The sequence below is a fragment of the Typopeltis vanoorti genome, chromosome 2 (genome assembly GCF_054136105.1).
Source record: "Typopeltis vanoorti isolate ZY-2024b chromosome 2, IOZ_Tvanoo_1.0, whole genome shotgun sequence".
Lineage (NCBI taxonomy): Eukaryota > Metazoa > Arthropoda > Arachnida > Uropygi > Thelyphonidae > Typopeltis > Typopeltis vanoorti.
Window position 1 is genome coordinate 178,629,595 of NC_143550.1, and position 20,578 is coordinate 178,650,172.

Here is a 20,578-nt window from a genome sequence, read left to right on the forward strand (position 1 = left end):
CTTGTGGGACTAGAGAAAATCAACTTTTAATGAGATGAAATTACAGAGCTCGGAGTTGGTGGTATTAGGAGAGTGATAGAGATAGCAGATGAATTTGACTGAGTGAGAGAGGGATATTTTTAACCAAAAAAGATCAAAGTTGGGCGATTCTAGGTTAGATGCTCTCTGGCAGGGTATGCCAGAGTGGATATATGTGCAGACACCATCCTTGGGTCGAAAGGAGTTAAATAGTGTATAGTTTGAGTTCAGATGGATAGTGCTGGGGGAAGGAGAGATTTGAGTTTCTGTTAAAAAGAATAGGTGGGGTTTGGTGGACTGCAGATGGTAGTGGACACTATTAAGGTTGGAGTTGAGACCAAGAATGTTGGTAAAGTGGATATGCAAGGTTCCGTGAAGCATGGATTTGACCACAAGGGTCTTGCACATTTCCTATGCAGTGCCTGCATGCTGGTCTCCTTGGTGGCTATTAGTGGAGTCACTTGATCTTTGCACTAGTTTGGTTTGTTTGTGGTCTATGATCCAACTGTTGTCTCCATTTTGGCATTTTTCTTCTAGTTGTTTTCAGAGTTAGCATCTTTGTTCCCTCTGGGCAAAAGTTAAATCAGGTCAAGCATGTAAACGTGATTGGGGGCAAGTGTCCTTTCGCTTGTTATTTATTGCCGTTATTAATTTGGATGTGTTTGTTGGTGTGTCACAGGTCACTTTCACGAGACGTGGAAAGATCATTCCACCTTTCTTTTGTTTATGGACCCAAAACTATGGCATTTGACGATATTTCTGGGATCGAAGTTGCATTCACCTGCTAATTTGCTGACGTCTTCTTTTAATGATTTACCGTTTCCCACCAAAAAGTTCAGAATAAGAGTGTTGAGTCTCCTGTTTTTGGCCTCCAGTGACTTGTTTACCATTGGTGCGATTAGGTCACGGAGTTCTCTATATCTCTATATTCTCTCTACATGTCATATATTGAAAAATTTATTTTTTATCAAGCTTATAGAACCTGTTTAGTAACTTCAATTTTTATCATGTTCCCTCTTTTCTGCCTATCAACTACTCTTTCTAACAGGTGCATATATACCCACCTTCATCCTATCCTCATAAGGAGCATTCCACAGACCTGTCACCAAATTTGTTACTTATCTCTGGATCCTGTATGCTATGTCCTGATCCCCAAGAAACCCAAGTAACCAAATCGATGCACAGTAATCAAGATGCACACAAACTATAACCTTATAAAGAGGAAAATAACCTTCTGGTGTGTTCTTCAACACTCAATAATAATAATAATATATATATATATATATATATATATATATATATTAGGATGCATAGCTCCATCAGAGAGGAATATCTTGAAACATAACATTAAAATTTGTTGGAGTCATGCAATTTCTCTCAATATACACATATTACAATACAAAGATCCATGATGGAGCTATGCATCGTAATATTTTGACTGAAATTTTATATCTTATGAAACTTGCTCTTTTCTGATAAAAATTTCAGTCAGAAAACAAAATATATATATATATATATTAGGATGCAGAGCTCCATCAGAGAGGAATATCTTGAAACATAACATTAAAATGTGTTGCAGTCAAGCAATTTCTCACGATCCTTCTGACCTAAAAGCTTGCCATTGCAAAAATACTACAGTATGGAAACTTCTACATACTGCTAATTACTAGGATAATCATTACTAAACGTTGCCATAGAAACTAATCTAAATTTATATTCACTTTATTCCATCCACTATTGATTTCTGTTCTTTAGAACAGTCAGCCTTCCTCTACAGACAGTTTCTAAATCTTATAATTTATAATAAAAACATACAAAGAAATGCTATTTAGATCCAAGCTTCTTCGGTTTTTTTTTTTTTTTAGAAAAGTTTACCTTCAGAACAATTTTGTTTTCAGCTAGAGGTGCTCGTCCTGTCCATACTGCAAATTTACATTCATCTCCTTCAACATGCTCTGTAATACCAATTTCTGATGTCTGAAAAATAAAAAATAAATAAATAAATAAATTAGATAAGAAAAGTTATGTGACAGTAACATGCAGAAATTATATAAACTATGAGGTTTAAATGTAACATAATTTCATTTCATTCAATTCTTTAGCATAATTACAAGGAATAACAGGTAAAGCATGCATCCCATGACAAATGTTCGAACCTGGTAAGAAAACAACTTCCATTGGAAAACTAATTTCAAACCAACAATGCACACTTAAAAATACTATAATATAGTCTTCAATGACATTCTAAGTGGGTGTTTAAGGGTCAAAGCTGTATAACTGAGAGGACACCACTACATAGCCTTTAAAGGAATGCGGGGAACAGACACCAGGGCTTCTGACCTAATGTCAAAGCCTCACCTTCTCATGATGCACCCTGTTGGGTATCTACCTGGATACTAAATGAACAAGGATGGGCTAGCAATTTGGTATTTAGCCGACCAAATTGTATTCCTATTGGTTAAACCAAAATACAAAATGATGGTACAACATGAAAAAATTTCATGCCGGCTGGGGGGTTGCCCGGTTAAACAAGGCCCCCGTTGTTTTCGCCAGGGAACCAGGGTGAACAGTGAAGAGTCAGTTACTGGAACAAATTTGAAAACACACCACAACTCACCATCACCAGAGTTAAAGATCGGTACTATCAACATAAGAAGCCTGAATGGCAAAGAAATGGAGCTAGCAACATAATAGGGGTGACTGAAACAAAAAAGACAAAAACTGGTGAGATCTTGATGAACAATAAATACAAAATGTCATATTCAGGCAATGACAATCAAGAAAAAGAAGGAGTAGCCTAGTATTCAACACAAAATACGAGGCTCATCTTCTTGAATGGCAGGCAGTGTCAAGTAGAGTGATTTGGGCAAATATCAGAATGGAGAACTGGACAATGAGACTTATTTGTGCCTATGGTCCCACAGAAGGTTCTACTAAGGTAGAAGTGGAGGAATTTTTTGAGGCTCTAGAGAAAGCTACTGACACAATGAAAAAGGAAAAGTTGGTCATTGTTGGGGATCTAAATAGCAGAGTGGGAAGTGATTGTCAGACATACCAAAAATGTTTTGGGAAAATTTGGAGAAAAGAGCAAAGCTAATAATAATGGCAAATACCTGTTGGATTTCTGCATAAAATTCCAACAGGTATTTTTATAATTCCAACATAAAAATGTGCACAAATTCACATAGGGAGAAGAGGCAAGGAATAAGAAAAGTCTCACTGACTATGTTATTGTTGATAGTGATGTTTTCTCCCTGGTGCAGGACACCAGAGTGTACAGAGGATTTGAAATTGGAGTGATCACTATTTAGTCTTGAGCAGGATAAAATTGAATTTCATATTGAAAAGAATGACATGTAAGAAAGTTTTAAAGCGAATAAAAGTTAGGCAGCTCTCGGATGTGAACTGTAGACTAAAATACACAAAGATTATTGAAGGAAAAATGATAGAGTTTGAGAACAGGAACCAAACCTTGGAGATTCAGTGGCAAGCTTTGAAGAAAACTCTGATTAATTCAGCTAGAGAGGCATGTGATGAAGTTGTCTGCAAGGATAGAGACCTCCATGGTGAACACAGGAAGTTAAAGAGGCAGTGAAGGAAAAGAAGCAAGCATATCAAAAGTTCCTGGCAAATAAGTCAGCTTGTGCTCTTAGAGAATACAGAGACAAATGTAAGAAAGCTAAACACTGTGTAAAACTAGCTAAACAAGTCATGGGAGGACATTGGCAAGAACATAGAAAATAAATATCAAGATGGTGGCAAAATATTCTGGAGGAGGTTGTTAAAGAAGTTTAGGAATGGAGGAAAGACTGCTGTAAAAGCAGTTAGAAATGATAAAGGTGACATGAAAATGGGAGAAAAAGATATCCTTGAAGTATGGAGTAATTACTTTGAAAAATTGCTAAATGAAACAAGCAGTGATGACAGCACAGTGGTAAAATACACTGACCAGGTATGCAGTCAGGAATACATATCCATACTTGAAGCAGAAAAAGTCATCAAAGGCTTGAAATGTGGAAAGGCAGCAGGAGTAGATGATATTCGACAGAAATGCTGAAGTATGGTGGTATAAAAATCTTACAGTGGCTGCACTGCATAGTTCAGAATGACTGGACAGAGGGACGAATTCCAGATGATAGGAGTAGAGCTCTCATAGTACCCATATATAAAAAGGGAAATAAAACTGAATGTGAGAATTACAGAGGTATTTCGTTACTGAGTGCTCCTGGTAAGATATATGCAAGTATACTAGAGAAACGGTTGAGAAGAATTATGGAAGAAAAGCTGGGTGAAGAACAAGCTGGATTCAGGTCAAATAGAGGCTGTCAGGATCAGATCTTCACTTTACGACAAATAGTCGAGAAATCATGGGAATATAACAAAGATCTGTATTTAAGTTTTGTCGATTTGGAAAAGGCATATGACAAGGTGCCAAGAGAGAAGCTATTCAATACGCTACAGTTACATGGTGTCAATGGGGCATTATATCAAGCAATACTTAGTCTTTATTTGAGTTGTAAGTCAGCAGGTAGAATTGAAGGAAGTACAGGAAGATGGTTTAATGTTAAATCTGGTGTGAGACAAGGATGTACGTTATCCCCTCTGTTATTCATTATCTATATGGATCACATTATGAAGGAAAGTGGTATTAAACATGATATCAAAATTGGAGATGTTAATGTCAGCTCTTTACTTTATGCGGACGATGTTATACTTCTAAATAAATCCACTACAAGTCTGCAAGATTCTCTGACTAAATTGAATAACTGTTGTAATAGATATGGTATGAAGGTCAGCAATAAAAAGACAAAGACAATGAAAATAGGCAGAATTATTGTAAATGTCAACTGTGTTGTGAATGGAGAACCTGTGTAACAAGTAAAACATTTCAGCTACTTAGGCACGATTTTTAGTGAAGATGGTAAATTAAATATGGAAATAGACAACAGAATCAACAAAGCTGGTATGGTAGGAAGTCAATTGAATAAATTCATATGGAATAAGAGAGAAATTAGTCGGAATACTAAATTAGCTGTATACCAGACAGTGTTCAAACCAGTTTTAACTTATGGATCTGAGAGCTGGGTCAGAAATAAAACACTTGACCAAAGACTAGAGACGCAGATATGAGATTCCTGAGCAAGATTAGAGGCATGAACAGATGGCATCAATGGCAATATCATATTAAAAACGAGAATATTAGGAAAGAATTTGACATTGTCAGCATCCAGGAATGCGTTAGCAGAGCTAATCTCAAGTGGTATGGTCACTTAAACAGAATGGGCGAGGAAAGATTAGCAAAACAAGTGTTCTCTGCCAAGTTGGCAAGAAAACGACCCAGATTAAGTCCAAGATATAGGTGGATTGATACGGTACAAAGAGTCTTAGACGATAGAAATATAAGATCTGGTAATGCTGGAGTCTTGACAAGTAACAGACTGATTTGGAGGCAAATTGTAGATAGGAAGTTAGTAATGATGTAAATTTTTCATGTAGTACTATCATATCCTGTATACACCTTGAGGGTACATGGTAAGAATTTGATGATGATGATGACATTCTAAATAACTAAAAATATTAACTTTATTAGTAGTCCCAGAGAGACTGATGTGAGAATTGAGAAAGACAAACAGAGGTGCTCAGAATACTGAAAACTATCAATGAGAATACAGTAGTGAGATGTAGCAGTGGCATGCTGGTCCATATGATACGAGAAGGCGATGAAGTTATTTAATCTAAGTCAGTTCTGGAAAGGTTCCAAGAGAGCAGAAATAGGTTAAGATAGTTCCATTAAATAAAGGTGGATCCAAGAAAGAAACAAATGACACTTCAATAAGTATCTCAGGTGTGGTAAACTATTGAAAAATCTGGGAATGGGTAGATAGAAATGTGATACTGTAGGGGGTAGCACTTTGTTAAAGTAGATCATGCCTTAGTAATTTTCTCACATTTTATAACAGAGTGATGGTAGAATTATTAAAAGAAATAGCCACACCAGAATACTACGGAACTTTGCAAAGGCAACTGGTAGAATATTGCACAAAAAACTATTACATAATTGTAGCAACTGGGAATAAACATGAAGCTGGTGGAGCAGATGCCAGTGAGGCAGCAGAGAGTGGTATATGGTGGAGTGGAATCTAGGAGAATGAGAGTGACAACCGGAGTGTCTCAAGGCACTGTTCTAGGACCAGTGTTGTTTAATTTGTATATTAATGATAAAGATAATGATTTAAGGGAGGATATTCAAATGTTTGCTGATGATGCAAATATCACCTTAATATAATAATACAGTAATAACAGCTGAATTGATTAAAGGAAATAGCTATATGAGGATGATTCTGCTGGATTTTGCAAAGACATTTGACAGAATACAACATGGAACTTTGTTAAGCAAATTAACACAAAATGGGGATGGATATGACACTGGTTATGTGGACAAGAGTGGTGCTGAACAGATATCAAAAAGTGATATATGGAGGAGCAGAATCCAGAAGAAAGTAGGTGACTAGTGTTTGCCGAAAGGTTCCGTCCTAGGACAACAATGGTTTAATTTCTACATAAATGATATAGGAATAACCTGAAAGGAAATATTCAATTGTTTGCTGTGAAATTAGATAGAATAATAGTTAATTAAGGCAATGTGGAGATTGCAGGACAATTTCAATAGGCTATCCGTATGGGTTAAAGATAATGCGTGTCAGTTTAATATGGAGAAATGTAAAGTTATGCATTTTGGGATAAACAGATTACAAGCTGTGTACCACACTGCTGGAACTGTACTCCAGGAGAGAGATGAAGCTAGAGATTTAGGGGTGGTGGTGGTAGACAGAGAGTTAAAGTTTAGATGATATACTGCTAAGGTAGTGCATAAGATTACTTGGCTACCAGTGGCAGCCCATATATAAGCACTGCGACACTGCAACACCCCCAAGGAAAAAATGAAAAATTCAAATTTTGTTCGTGTTTATAAATAATAACAATGCTTACAACATTATATAAATACAATACAACATGTTAAAGTCTACAGCTTATGTTTTGACATTGATTGAAAAGTTAATAATTGGAATTTTTCGATTAACACCAGTGGCAGCTTGTACATAAGCACTGCGACACTGCAGCACCCCCAAGGAAAAAATGAAAAAATTAAATTTTGTTTGTGTTTATAAATAATAACAATGCTTACAACATTATATAAATGCAATGCAACATGTTAAAGGTTACAGCTTATGTTTTGACATTGATTGAATAGTTAATAATTGGAATTGTTCGATTAACGCTTTAGATTACGAAACAAATGCACTGCGATCTAATGTCGATATTCGTTTGCCCTTGTCATTGCACGTTATGTCATTCCCAACTGTAACTGCTCATGCAGCAGTGTATTTTTAGCATGCTTACGCACCTTATTTCTGTGAGATATGAAACGTTTATTATTGGCGTGTGTGCGTGAACTATATTTTGTAAATCTTATTTTATTTTGTTAAAATAACATATAATTATTTATTTATTATAGATACAAGGCTGAATTATGACGAGTGTCACTCTTGAAAATATGAAAATAATATTTTTTCAATTATCGTTACACGAAACAAATGCACTGCGATCTTCATTTGCTGTCGTTGCACGTTACGTCATTAGATACACTGCTGCTTGGGCAGTGTATCTTATGCCTGCGCTCGTTATTTCTGTGAGATATGAAACGTTTATTATTGGCGCATGTTTGTGGTGAACTATTTTTTTGTAAATCTTATTTTATTTTGTTAAAATAACATATAATTATTTATTTATTATAGATACAAGGCTGAATTATGATGAGTGTCACTGTTGAAAATATGAAAACAATTATATTTTTTCAATTATCGTTACACAAAACAAATGCACTGCAATCTAATGCTGATATTCGTTTGCACTTGCCATTGCTATTGATACGAACCTTTTATTATTGGTGTTTGTTCATGGTGAGGATGAAATATTTTTAATAAAGCAATTTTTTAATATGTAGATTTATTTATTAATAAATTCATTACTGATTAGGAAAAAAAAAGTTGTTTTTTTTTGTATATATATATATGCAGCACCCCCACTTAAAATTTTCACTGGCCACCACTGATTAACACTTAAGATTATGAAACAAATGCACTGCACCCTCACACCGATATTCGTTTGCTCTTGTCATTCAGACACTGCCCAAATGGCAGCGTATTTTTAGTATCCTTACGCATGTTATTTCTGTGAGATATGAAAAGTTTATTATTGGTGCATGTGCGTGGTGAACTATTTTTTGTCAATATTATTTTATTTTGTTAAAATAACATATAATTATTTATTTGTTAATAGATACAAGGCTGAATTATGACGAGTGTCACTGTTGAAAATATGAAAAGAATTATATTTTTTCAATTATCGTTACACAAAACAAAAGCACTGCGATCTAACGCCAATATTCGTTGCCGCTTGTCATTGCACGTTACGTCATTCAGACACTGCCCAAACGGCAGTGTATTTTTAGTATCCTTATGTACGTTATTTCTGTGAGATATGAAACGTTTATTATTGGTGCGTGTGCATGGTGAACTATTTTTTGTCAATATTATTTTATTTTGTTAAAATAACACATAATTATTTATTTATTATAGACACAAGGCTAAATTATGATGAGTGTCACTGTTGAAAATATGAAAAGAATTATATTTTTTCAATTATCATTGAAAAAATATCACGAAACAAATGCACTGCGATCCAACACCGATATTCGTTTGCGTTTATCAATGCTATTGATACAAAACTTTTATTATTGGTGTTTGTTCGTGGTGAGGATGAAATATTTTTAATAAAGCAATTTTTAATATGTAAATTTATTTATTAATAAATTCGTTACTGATTAATTTTTTTTTTTTTTTGTATATGCAGCACCCTCACTTAAAATTTTCACCGGCCGCCACTCTTGGCTATTGAAAAACATACTAACAAGTAGAGATAAGGAAGTTGTTATTCCTCTAAAACGTTGATATCCACATCTAGATTACTGTGCTCAGGTCTGATCTCCTGGGTTTCTTAAGGATGAGAAAGTGGTGGAAAAGATTTAGTGGCAAGCAACCAAGATGGTGAGTGGTCTGTGTAATGTACCCTGAATAGACTGAGGGTGTGTGGATCGCAGAAGTTGGTTAAAAGCTGAAAAAGAGGGGATATGATAGAAACATTTAAGTTACTTAAAGGGTTTTATAGGAGTGATGCAAGAGAATTTTTCAGCACTTGTCTAGAGAGTTCAGAACAAGAGGTCATCCTTGGAAGTTCAGTAAAGGCATGGTAAGTAGGGGGTGTGAGAACTATTTTGTTTGGAGAGTTGGGAATGAATGGAATGGGTTGCCTGTGTCAGTTGTGAGTGCTTTTTCTGTTAATAGATTCAAGGAGAGATATGACAGATTGTGTGGATAGTTTAGGAAAGTTCATGAAGATTGCAAAGTTTAGTTGATAGTCAAAAAAGAGGGAACAGGATAGACATTTATAATTTACTAAAGGGGTTTTGTATAAGGTTCACACAAAAGAAAATTTTTAATGAGTCTTTGGACTACAGATGCCCATACAACAACAATAACACAGGCCTGCGATGGAAAAGTTGTCTGAGAAGTAATAATTGATTGTTACAGATTTTTAGTTGCTGTTCAGAAAAAATAGTAAAAAAATTCCATCATCCACCAATTTTACCCAATTTCTAATTTTATAATTTTTATTAGTAGTATCTGGATTTAGGGGTGCTCAAGGGTCAAAGCTGTATAACTGAGAGGAGACCTACACATAGCCTTTAAAGAAATGCGGAGAACCGACCAGGGCTTCTGACCTAATTTCCAATCCTCACCTTCTTGCGGTGCACCATGTTGGGTATCTACTTTGATACTGAACGAACGAGGATGGGCTGGCAATTTGGGATTTAGCCGACCAAATTGTATTCTTAGTGGTTAAACCAAAATAAAAAAAATGATGCTACAACATGACAAAATTTCGTGCCGGCTGGGGCGTCGCCCGGTTAAACAAGGCCCCCGTTATTTTCGCCAGGGAACCAGGGCAAACAGCGAAAAGTCAGCTACTGGAACAAATCTGAAAACAAACCCCAACTCAACATCAACAGAGTTAAAGATCGGTACTATCAATGTAAGAAGCCTGAATGGCAAAGAAATGGAGCTAGCTGAGGAATTAGATAAGTACTAGATCAACATAATAGGGGTGACTGAAACAAAAAGATCAAAAATGGTGAGATCTTTCTGAGCAATAAATACAAAATGTTATATTCAGGCAATGACAATCAAGGAAAAGAAGGAGTAGCCATAGTATTCAACACAAAATACGAGGCTAATCTTCTTGAATGGCAGTCAGTCTCAAGTAGAGTAATGTGGGCAAATATGAGAATGGGGAACTGGACAATGAGACTTATTTGTGCCTATGGTCACACAGAAGGTTCTACTAAAGTAGAAGTGTAGGAATTTTTTGAGGCTTTAGAAAAAGCAACTGACACAACGAAAAAGGAAAAGTTGGTCCTTGTTGGGGATCTAAATAGCAGAGTAGGAAATGATTGTGAGACATACAAAAATATTTTGGGAAAATTTGGAGAAAAGAGCAAAGCTAATAATAATGGCAAATACCTGTTGGACTTCTGCTCAGAACATGAACTGGTTATTTCTAACACCAACATAAAAATGTGCAAAAATTCACATGGAGAGAAGAGGCTAGGAATAAGAAAAGTCTCACTGACTATGTTATTGTTGATAGTGATGTTTTCTCCCTGGTGCAAGACACCAGAGTGTACAGAGGATTTGAAATTGGAAGAGATCACTATTTAGTCTTGAGCAGGATAAAATTGAATTTCATATTGAAAAGAATAACATGTAAGAAAGTTTTAAAGCGAATAAAAGTTGAGCAGCTCTCAGATGTGAACTGTAGACTAAAATACATAAAGATTATTGAAAAGAAAATGAAAGAGTTTGAGAACAGGAATCAAACCTTGGAGATTCAGTGGCATACTCTGAAGAAAACATTGATTGATTCTGCCAGAGAGGCATGTAGTCAGGTGGTGTGCAAGGATAAAAAAATCAGAACTCCCCGGTGGACACAGGAAGTTAAAAGAGGCAGTGAAGGAAAAGAAGAAAACATATCAAAAGTTCCTGGCAAATAAGTCAGCTTTTACTCTTACAGAATACACAGACAAATGTAAGAAAGCTAAACAGTGTGTAAAACTAGCTAAACAAAAGTCATGGGAGGACTTTGGCAAGAACATAGAAAATAAATATCAAGAAGGTGGCAAAATATTCTGGAGGTTGTTGAAGAAGCTTAGGAATGGAGGAAAAAGTGCTGTAAAAGGAGTTAGAGATGATAAAGGTGACATGAAAACAGGAGAAAAAGATATCCTTGAAGTATGGAGTAATTACTTTGAAAAACTGCTAAATGAAACAAGAGTGGTGACAGCACAGTGATAAAAAACACAGTCAGGAATACATAACCATACTTGAAGTAGAAAAAGCCATCAAAGGCTTGAGATGTGGAAAGGCAGCAGGAGTAGATGATATTCGACCAGAAATGCTGAAGTATGGTGGTATAAGAGTCTTACAGTGGCTGCACTGCACATTCAGAAAGCCTGGACAGAGGGACGAATTACCGATGATTGGAGTAGAGCTCTCATAGTACCCATATATAAAAAGGGAATTAAAACTGAATGTGAGAATTACAGAGGTATTTCCCTAATGAGTGTTCCTGGCAAGATCTATGCAAGTATACTTGAGAAACGGTTGAGAAGAATTGTGGAAGAAAAGCTTGGTGAAGAACAAGCTGGATTCAGACCAAATAGAGGCTGTCAGAATCAGATCTTCACTTTACGACAAACAGTCGAGAAAGCATGGGAATATAACAAAGATCTGTATTTAAGTTTTGTCAATTTGGAAAGGCATATGACAAGGTGCCAAGAGAGAAGCTATTCAATACGCTGCAGTTATATGGTGGCAATGGGGCATTATATCAAGCAATACTTAGTCTTTATTCGAGTTGTAAGTCAGCAGTTAGAATTGAAGGAAGTACAGGAAGATGGTTTAATGTTAAATCTGGTGTGAGACAAGGATGTACATTATCCCCTCTGTTATTCATTATCTATATGGATCACATCATGAAAGAAAGTGGTATTAAACATGATATCAAAATTGGAGATGTTAATGTCTGCTCTTTGCTTTATGCGGATGATGTTATACTTCTAAATAAATCCGCTACAAGTCTACAAGATTCTCTGACTAAATTGAATAGCTGTTGTAATAGATATGGTATGAAGGTCAGCAATAAAAAGACAAAGACAATGAAAATAGGCAGAATCATTGAAAATGTCAACTGTGTTGTGAATGGAGAACCTGTGGAACAAGTAAAACATTTCAGCTACTTAGGCACGATTTTTACTGAAGAAGGTAAATTAAATATAGAAATAGACAATAGAATCAGCAAAGCTGGTATGGTGGGAAGTCAATTGAATAAATTCATATGGAATAAGAGAGAAATTAGTCGGAACACTAAATTAGTTGTATACAAGACAGTGTTCAAACCAGTTTTAACTTATGGATCTGAGAGCTGGGTCAGAAGTAAAACACTTGACCAAAGACTAGAGACCGCATATATGAGAGTCCTGAGAAAGATTAGAGGCATGAACAGATGGCATCAATGGCAATATCATATTAAAAATGAGGATATTAGGAAAGAACTTGACATTGTCAGCATCCAGGAATGCGTTAGCAGAGCTAATCTCAGGTGGTATGGTCACTTAAATAGAATGGGAGAGGAGAGATTAGCAAAACAAGTGTTCTCTGCCAGGTTGGCAGGAAAACGACCCAGAGGAAGACCAAGATATAGGTGGATTGATATAGTACAAAGTGCCTTAGACGATAGAAATATAAGATCTGATAATGTTGGAGTCTTGACAAGTAACAGACTGATTTGGAGGAAAATTGTAGATAGGAAGTTAGTAATGATGTAATTTTTTCATGTAGTGCTGTCATATCGTGTACACTCCTTGAGGGTATATGGCAGGAATTTGATGATGATGATGTATCTGGATTTAAATTCAGTGCATTGGTATTTATTTTCATTCTTCTTTATTTACAACTAATTAGTTGTATAAGCGCTTTTTTGAAGTGCCTTTTTATGGTAAATAAAGAAATTTCCATGAAACTTCTCATTCTTAAGATAGGAGAGGGAGGGAGGGAGGAATGCAGATAAAAGTTTTAGATATAAAGAAAGAGATTTTCTTCCTTACTTTTCAGAGGAACGTGATTTAGTTTACTGTAGTGATATTCCCTGACAAATTCAACGTAAAATATGAAGTCATCGATTGGAGGTTGTTTATCGATTCTTCAAAAATAAGTCTCAAAGCTGTGCTTCTCCATAATTACAATAAGTATGCTTCACATTCAGTGCATTTGAAAGAACGATACGAAAATTTAGCCTTCATTCTCAGCAAACGTTTTTTGGCGAGTGGGATAGCCGAGATCGAGAGCAACATTGGATTAAGAAGGAATGGCCAGAAAGAGTCACATTAAAATCTGGAAGTAAAAAATGTGTTACACGAAACTTTGGTTGCTCAGGAAAAAAATCCTTTTATCCCTGCTTCACATAAAGCTGGGATTGATGGAGCAATTTCTCAAGGCTTTGTCGAAAGAAGGAGAGTGTTTTAAATACATCTGTGCAAAATTTCCAGGATTATCTACAGAAAAATGGAAAGAAGGTATTTTTATCTGTCTGGACATCAGGAAACTTATGAAGGATAAACTGTTTGTAGAAAAAATGGCAACTGTTGAAAAAGAAGCGTGGAAAACTTTGAAAGAGGTGGTGCCCAAATTTTTAGGAAATCACAAGGACCCAACTATAAAATGATTGTGGAAGACATGCTACAGCAATTCATGGATTTGGGATGCTCCATGAGCTCAAAAGTGCACTTTCTCAACTCACATTTAGACTACTTTCCTGAGAATCTGGGAACTGTCAGCGAAGAATAATTCCACCAAGACATCAAGGAGATGGAACAAAGGTATCAGGGCAGGTGGAACGTCAACAGGATGGCGGCCTATTGCTGGATGTTGCACAGAGACAAACTGGGAAAAGAATTTCACAGAAAAAGTTCAAAAAGAAGCTTTGAACGAAAAAAGAAAGACACCACAACGAAATATAAAGTATGTGCTATTACTTTAATTAAATTTTTTTTTTCCAATACTTTCATTCCAAAAATGTTTACGGAAAATTTTGAATACTGTTATTTTACTTAATATAATGCATTTTAAAGCTATTTTACTGTAATGTTGAGATCCATTTTGTGAAAAATCCTTACGTGATAGAGAAAAATGGAAGAGATATTTGAAATCAGTGGTCAAAAATAAATCTGAACCAGAATCATAAATCAGAAATCATCATTGGAGATCCATAGTGTGGGTCTCCCACGATGAAGTAATGTTTATACATTACTTCATTATACACACAAAACTTATCATACCTCTCCTTAAACTCATTCACAGGCAGGGCACTCACAACTAATTCTAGTAACCCATTCCACTCATCCATCCCTGTCTATGCAAAAAATATAATCCGTGCACTCTTACTAACCACATTCCTACACAACTTCCATGGATGAACCTTGTTCCTGACTATTTATAGTAGAGTCATCCCTCAACTTACATCTGCTCGATTTAAGTCCATGATCCCATACTTTCAAACAAGACACAAGCGAGCTTAAAGTAAAAAGGTTTCTATTTAGCAACAATGAATCATGAGCAGTGGCAACAGTGCATTCAGCGGCAATCTTCCTCGGCAATCGGCACGTGTCTTTAACAGTTCCTCTGTAGATTTGGTGTTTGAGAAATAGGTTATTTCTGTATTTATCATTAAATATTTCATGATATATTTTGGGAAACATTGGCCCCTACATGCCCAGTCAAAAAACCTAGTGAAGAATCACAGAAAAAGAGGAGAGCAATTGATCTTGAAACGAAGTTGCAAGTTATAAAGCAACATGAAGCTGGTAAGCCCGTCAATATTATCGGACATGACTTTGGATGGTCTCGTTTTACAGTGACAAGCATTTTGAAAAATAAGGATAAAATTGTAGAGGCTGTGAAAGGATCCGGTGTCAAATTATTTAAATCATTTTGCAAGATATCTATATCACCTCTATCAACTATTGCCCTCTCCAGTTTTGCATCATCAGCAAATATCTGAATATCTCCCTTAAATATTTCTCTATATCATTGATATACAAATTAAAGAGTAGTGGCCCTAGTATAAAACCCTGAAGTACTCCACTAATCATCTGCATTCTTCTAGATTCCCCACTGACCTTATACTACTTGCTGGTGCTGTCTGTCATTCAATCCCCCTATCCATTCCCACTTCCTCCAACTTTTGTAATAGTTTCCCATGTGGTATTCTGTCAAATGCCTTTGCAAAGTCCAGCAGTATAATGGTCTAGCCATTCCCTTTATCCAATTCCACTGTCACTTTATTATAAAATGTGAATAAATTACTAAGACCTATCCTTTACAAAGACATGTTACTCACTATAGAGTATTGTATCCCTATCCACACACTGTTGGATTTTATCTTGAACCAAATTTTCAAATATTTTAACAATTACTCCTGATAATAATAATAACATGTATTATATTCAATACATAAACTGCAACAATCTGCAATGAGTTACACATCATCACTTCATCTTTTCATGTAGCTTCCTTCAGTCCATCATCTCACATTTATGTCCAGTAGACATAAATGTGAGATGTTGTTTTTGTTTAGCAATGCATATTTTCAGACTTCACTAGCTTCTTGGTCCTCAAAACCATTTTCCTCTTTCAGAAATGAGCAGAGATGTTTCCACAATATTAATTTTTTTCCTTGCTAATTTTGAAGAGATGTGGAAAAAATTTCAACTTAGAAAATCATACACTTGAACAAGTAGAGCAATTTACATATCTTGGCAGTCTCATTACTCACAACCTCGACAACACAGAAACAATAAAATACGGACTTAACAAAGGATGGCCTAATATGAATAAATTAAACAAAATATGGAAAAATAACAGCATTTCAAAAAGCCTCAAACTAAAACTCTATAACATTATTATACCTATATAATTATATTATGTATAGAGGTGAGACTTGGACACTCAAAGAGAAAGAAATAATACAATGAAATGAAATGCTTAACAAAAATAAACAAGACTTACTAGTCAGAACGCAAAACAAATGAGCAAGTCAAACATGAATTAAACTATAGAGAAGATATTATCATTGCTATAATTCTTAAACAGCAATTAAGATGGTTTGGACACCTCCAGAGAATGTCCTTTCAAAGATTACCAAATATAGTTTTCAATGGAATCAATGGAGAAAGATGATCAAGAGGTAGACCAGAAAGAACTTAGCTAAAGTCTTTGAAGGAAAGGGCCAGATGGCAAAGATTTGTACACAGAAGGACTCAATCCATCATTGGATGGATGAGAAAGAAGTTTTTTTTTTTCAGAATCATAAGAACTAAAGCAATTTAAAAAACAAATGGCAATAATACTGACATAAAAATGTGGGAAAATAATTATGGTATATGCAAATTACTAAAAAAGCAATATTCACTCAAACAAGAGCTAGTTTATTTCCGGTGCAGAAGTCAATGAGAATGCTTATATCAGAGACACAATCTGAGCAAATAACTATATACCATTATAACATAAAATCCCATTTATGCCAATACCCACATGCTCAATTATCTCCATATTAAAAATGTCGAGCAGACCATACATTTTATTTGTGTTTACAGGTTGTGATTGTGATTACAGATTAATCAAACGTTTTTCATGAGATGTTTGTTTAAGCAAAACGTTTTTTTTGTTTGTTTTTTTAACTAGGAGAAAAAATTCCACACACCCATTTAAATATATATATAAAAAGTCTGTCATCGATAAATAACACACCTTCAATCAACTCATATAACACATGTTGTCAGTCTAGAAAATGAATGAAAATATTACAGTATTTTCAGGACTTATGGTCACATAGCATGAAAGAATCAGAAATACCACAATGCAAAAATAATCACATTTATATACAGGAACTATATGATATATTAATTAACTTCAAAAATAATAAATCACATGGAGAAGATGGTATTAACAAGAAACTATTGGAATATCTGATGAAGCTCTTAAATCAACACTTATAGATTTATCAGATAGCTATATTTATTCCAGTTTATATAAAACAAACCACAAGGACTATGAAAAACACTAAGGAGTAGGTCTTTAACAGTTATTACAAAACGTACACAAAAAGCATAAAAAAAAACAAATTAGACATTGTAGTGAAAAGATGGGTGAGAAATAAAATGGATTCCACAAGGGTAAATCCAATGTACAGTTATGTCCCATGAAATTGCTAAATGCACAAAGAATTCAAGAGACTACAGGAAAGCCTTTGACTGTGTGAAGAGAAATCAACAAGACTTGCTGACAATCAAACTGAAAACCACATAATAGTAGCAATTCATAATATTAGATGTAACTTCATAGCAGTCAAACTGGAAACCAGTAAATTGTGATGTTTGAGAAAGCTACCCTTTATTATCACTACTCTTTAAAATAGATATCAATGCAATTGTCAGACAATAGAACAGTGGAAATATGCACAGCAGGTTGTGTATGATGGAGCAGCATCTCAAAAATGAAGGTTAGCAAGGGGCATGCCCCAGGATTCTGTTTTTGCACCCCTGCTGTTTAACTTGTTTGTAAACGATATATCATGTGGAATGACTGGGGATCTTCAGTTATTTGCTGATGATGCAAAGTTGGGAAGAAATACTAGTGGTGGTGGTCGACAGTAGATGGTGTTGGTGTAGTTGCGGTCAGTCTGTGGATTGAGTGGTGGAGACAGAGTTGTAGAGCAGGTGCCCTCCCTCGATGAGTCTTTGGACTCCCTGGAGGTGTCAGATAATAATAATAATAATAATTATAATTATAAGTAGCACTCTGATGCTGAATCCATTCAGGAAGATTTGAATAGACTTTTTACTTCGACAAAAGAGTGGGTTATAGTTTTAATATCAATGAGTGCAAGATGCTGCATTTTGGAGTGCAGAAATATAAGGCTGTGTACTATATTGATGGTGCTATACTGCAGGAAGTGGATGAGATTAAAGATTTGAGAATGATGGTTGACAGTAGACTGAAGTTTAGAGGGCATACTGCGAGTGTTGCAAAGGCTGCACATCGTAGTGTTGCTATGATAAGAAGTACTCTAACATCCAAGGATAAGGAAGTGGTTGTGCCACTGTATAAGGCACTGATCAGACCACACTTGGACTATTGTGCTCAGATCTGGTCACCTGGTTTTCAATGCGATGTGGAGACATTGGAGAGGGTCCAGAGGCGAGTGACTAAGACAATATCGGGACTTTGGAATGCTGGCTATGGAGAGAGGATGAAGAGATGTGGATTGCAGTTTGGTAGATAGGAGGAAGAGAGGTGATATGATAGAGATGTTTAAGTTAGTGAGAGGATTTTATCAAATTAATCTAGTGGGGATTATAAAAAGAGTAGAAGAACCAGAGGTCGTTCCTGGAAGTTATGTAAAAGTGTGTTGAAGAAGGGTGTGAGGAGTAGATTTTTTACATGGAGAATTGTCAGTGAATGGAATACATTACCAGAATGTGTTGTTAATGCAAGGAGTGTTAAGGACTTTAAGATTCTATATGATAAATATGTTGTCAGTTGAATGAACCTCCCATGATGAGTCTGTCGACTCCATGGAGGGTGTAATAATAATAATAATAAAATATCCTATTATAAAAGAGACAGCCTCCTTGACTGTTATATGCATATGACTGGATGCTCCTAGCCATTAATGAAAATAAACTGCAATAATCTGCATACCACACGAACCTCAGTGATCAAATTTTTAATAGAAAATATCAACTGTGTTAATATTGTGTCTTTTCAAGAAAAGGAATCATTCACAGTAAAATATGTATTGACGACATAATTCTTGAGCAAGTAAACAATTGTTGGAATTGTTTGCATTTGGTTATACTATAAATTAAAGATACCAAGAAATTATATACTTGGTTTAATCCTTTATCCAAGTGTAAGTAAACAAGTTTGCACCTGAACTATTTTCAGAACTGGGGCAACCCGTATGAAGAAGCTAATGACTTCGCATCACAGACTTCCAACAACTTTCTCTAATATTCCATAAAATAGCCTAACAAAGCTAGTGAGAAAAGTACTCATGGCTATTTTCATCAATTTGTATAACTTACTTTTATGCCATGTGGAATAGTTTGTACTGATGGTGAACTAGGCTTACATTTAAAGTGGGCTCATCTGACAACTTGCTGAGAATAACATATTCATAGATATTAATGCAAAATGTTCTTGGCTAAAATTGTATTTCAAGTCGTCATCCCCAAGCTTTTACAATTTGAACATTATTGAAAAGAACTGCATGGAGACTCAATAACCAGGGGAGTACTTAATGAAAGTATTTCAAAATTGTGTTTCTAAGGTGCAAAAATTCACAATATTAGCCATGCCATTTGGATGCAAAAAAGGTAAGTTGAAGGAAATGATTGTCTTGGTTCGTATCAATGATTTGAGAGGCAAGAAGTATTCTATGAGGGAAGATGTAAAGGAGTTGTTAGAAGAGGCAAAAACTGAAGAGCGAGAAGGTGAAGATTATAAGTTGCCTACCACGCTATGACAGAGGTGAACTGAGGAGGAGGGCATTAATAGCCAATGAGTCTATATGTACAGTAGATTGTGCAAAAGAAATGATGTAGAATTTGTGGATTTGTGGTCTGTGTTTCACAGAAAGAAGGATTTGAACAATGTAGATGGATTACATCTGAATGGTTTTGGTGTTAGATGTCTGGAGAGAGAGCTCTGTTCACTAAGCATGCTGACTTGCAAATTCAGGGAAACTCAAGCAATTAGGGTGGACACTGTTGTGTCCTAAATAAACCAAGAAAAAGTCTTAACATGAATTATTCAGGACACAACTTTAGTTAAACATAGCCAGAGAATGTGGTGTGCTGGCTATATACCGAAAAGGTAATTTTATGTATATAACTCTAGATTAGGAGCAAGAAATTGTATAACAAATGAAAGAAAAATTGTAAGATCTAATCTGTAATGCATGTGGGTCAGATAAAGAAATTAATTAAAGCTGTTAAATTTATTTAAGAACCCCATTTCATGTGTTATAAAGTAGCAAAGCCTGTAAGTCAGAGTCCAAGGGTCACCTTTAACCGTCCTGTGTTACGTATACCAAAAGGGGGGGAAAGGAGTTATAGGAAAGAGAAACTAGAGCGCTTTCCAAGAAAAACACAACAAGTGCACGTGCGATGTGATAGAGGGAGCTGGATGCCATGACGTAAACCCACGTGCCCGCATTGGCGGGCACGTGGGTTTATGTGCTATCTGGCCGTATAGTTTGTTGAAAGTGATCAGACGAAAAGCAGATTTGAAGAAGCCTTGATGCCTAGACAAGGCAAGAAGAA

At 35.5% G+C, this 20,578-nt stretch overlaps 1 protein-coding gene across 1 annotated transcript in view; it reads right to left on the reverse strand.

The window, feature by feature from the left end:
- The window catches only part of trio (trio Rho guanine nucleotide exchange factor), a 1,056,141-nt gene that overhangs the window by 416,494 nt on the left and 619,069 nt on the right, over positions 1-20,578 (reverse strand). Inside the window, exon 32 of the mRNA XM_090403001.1 lies at positions 1,894-1,995. Within this exon, the coding sequence (XP_090259127.1) occupies positions 1,894-1,995 (102 nt within the window). The remainder of the gene's footprint in view (positions 1-1,893; positions 1,996-20,578) is intronic.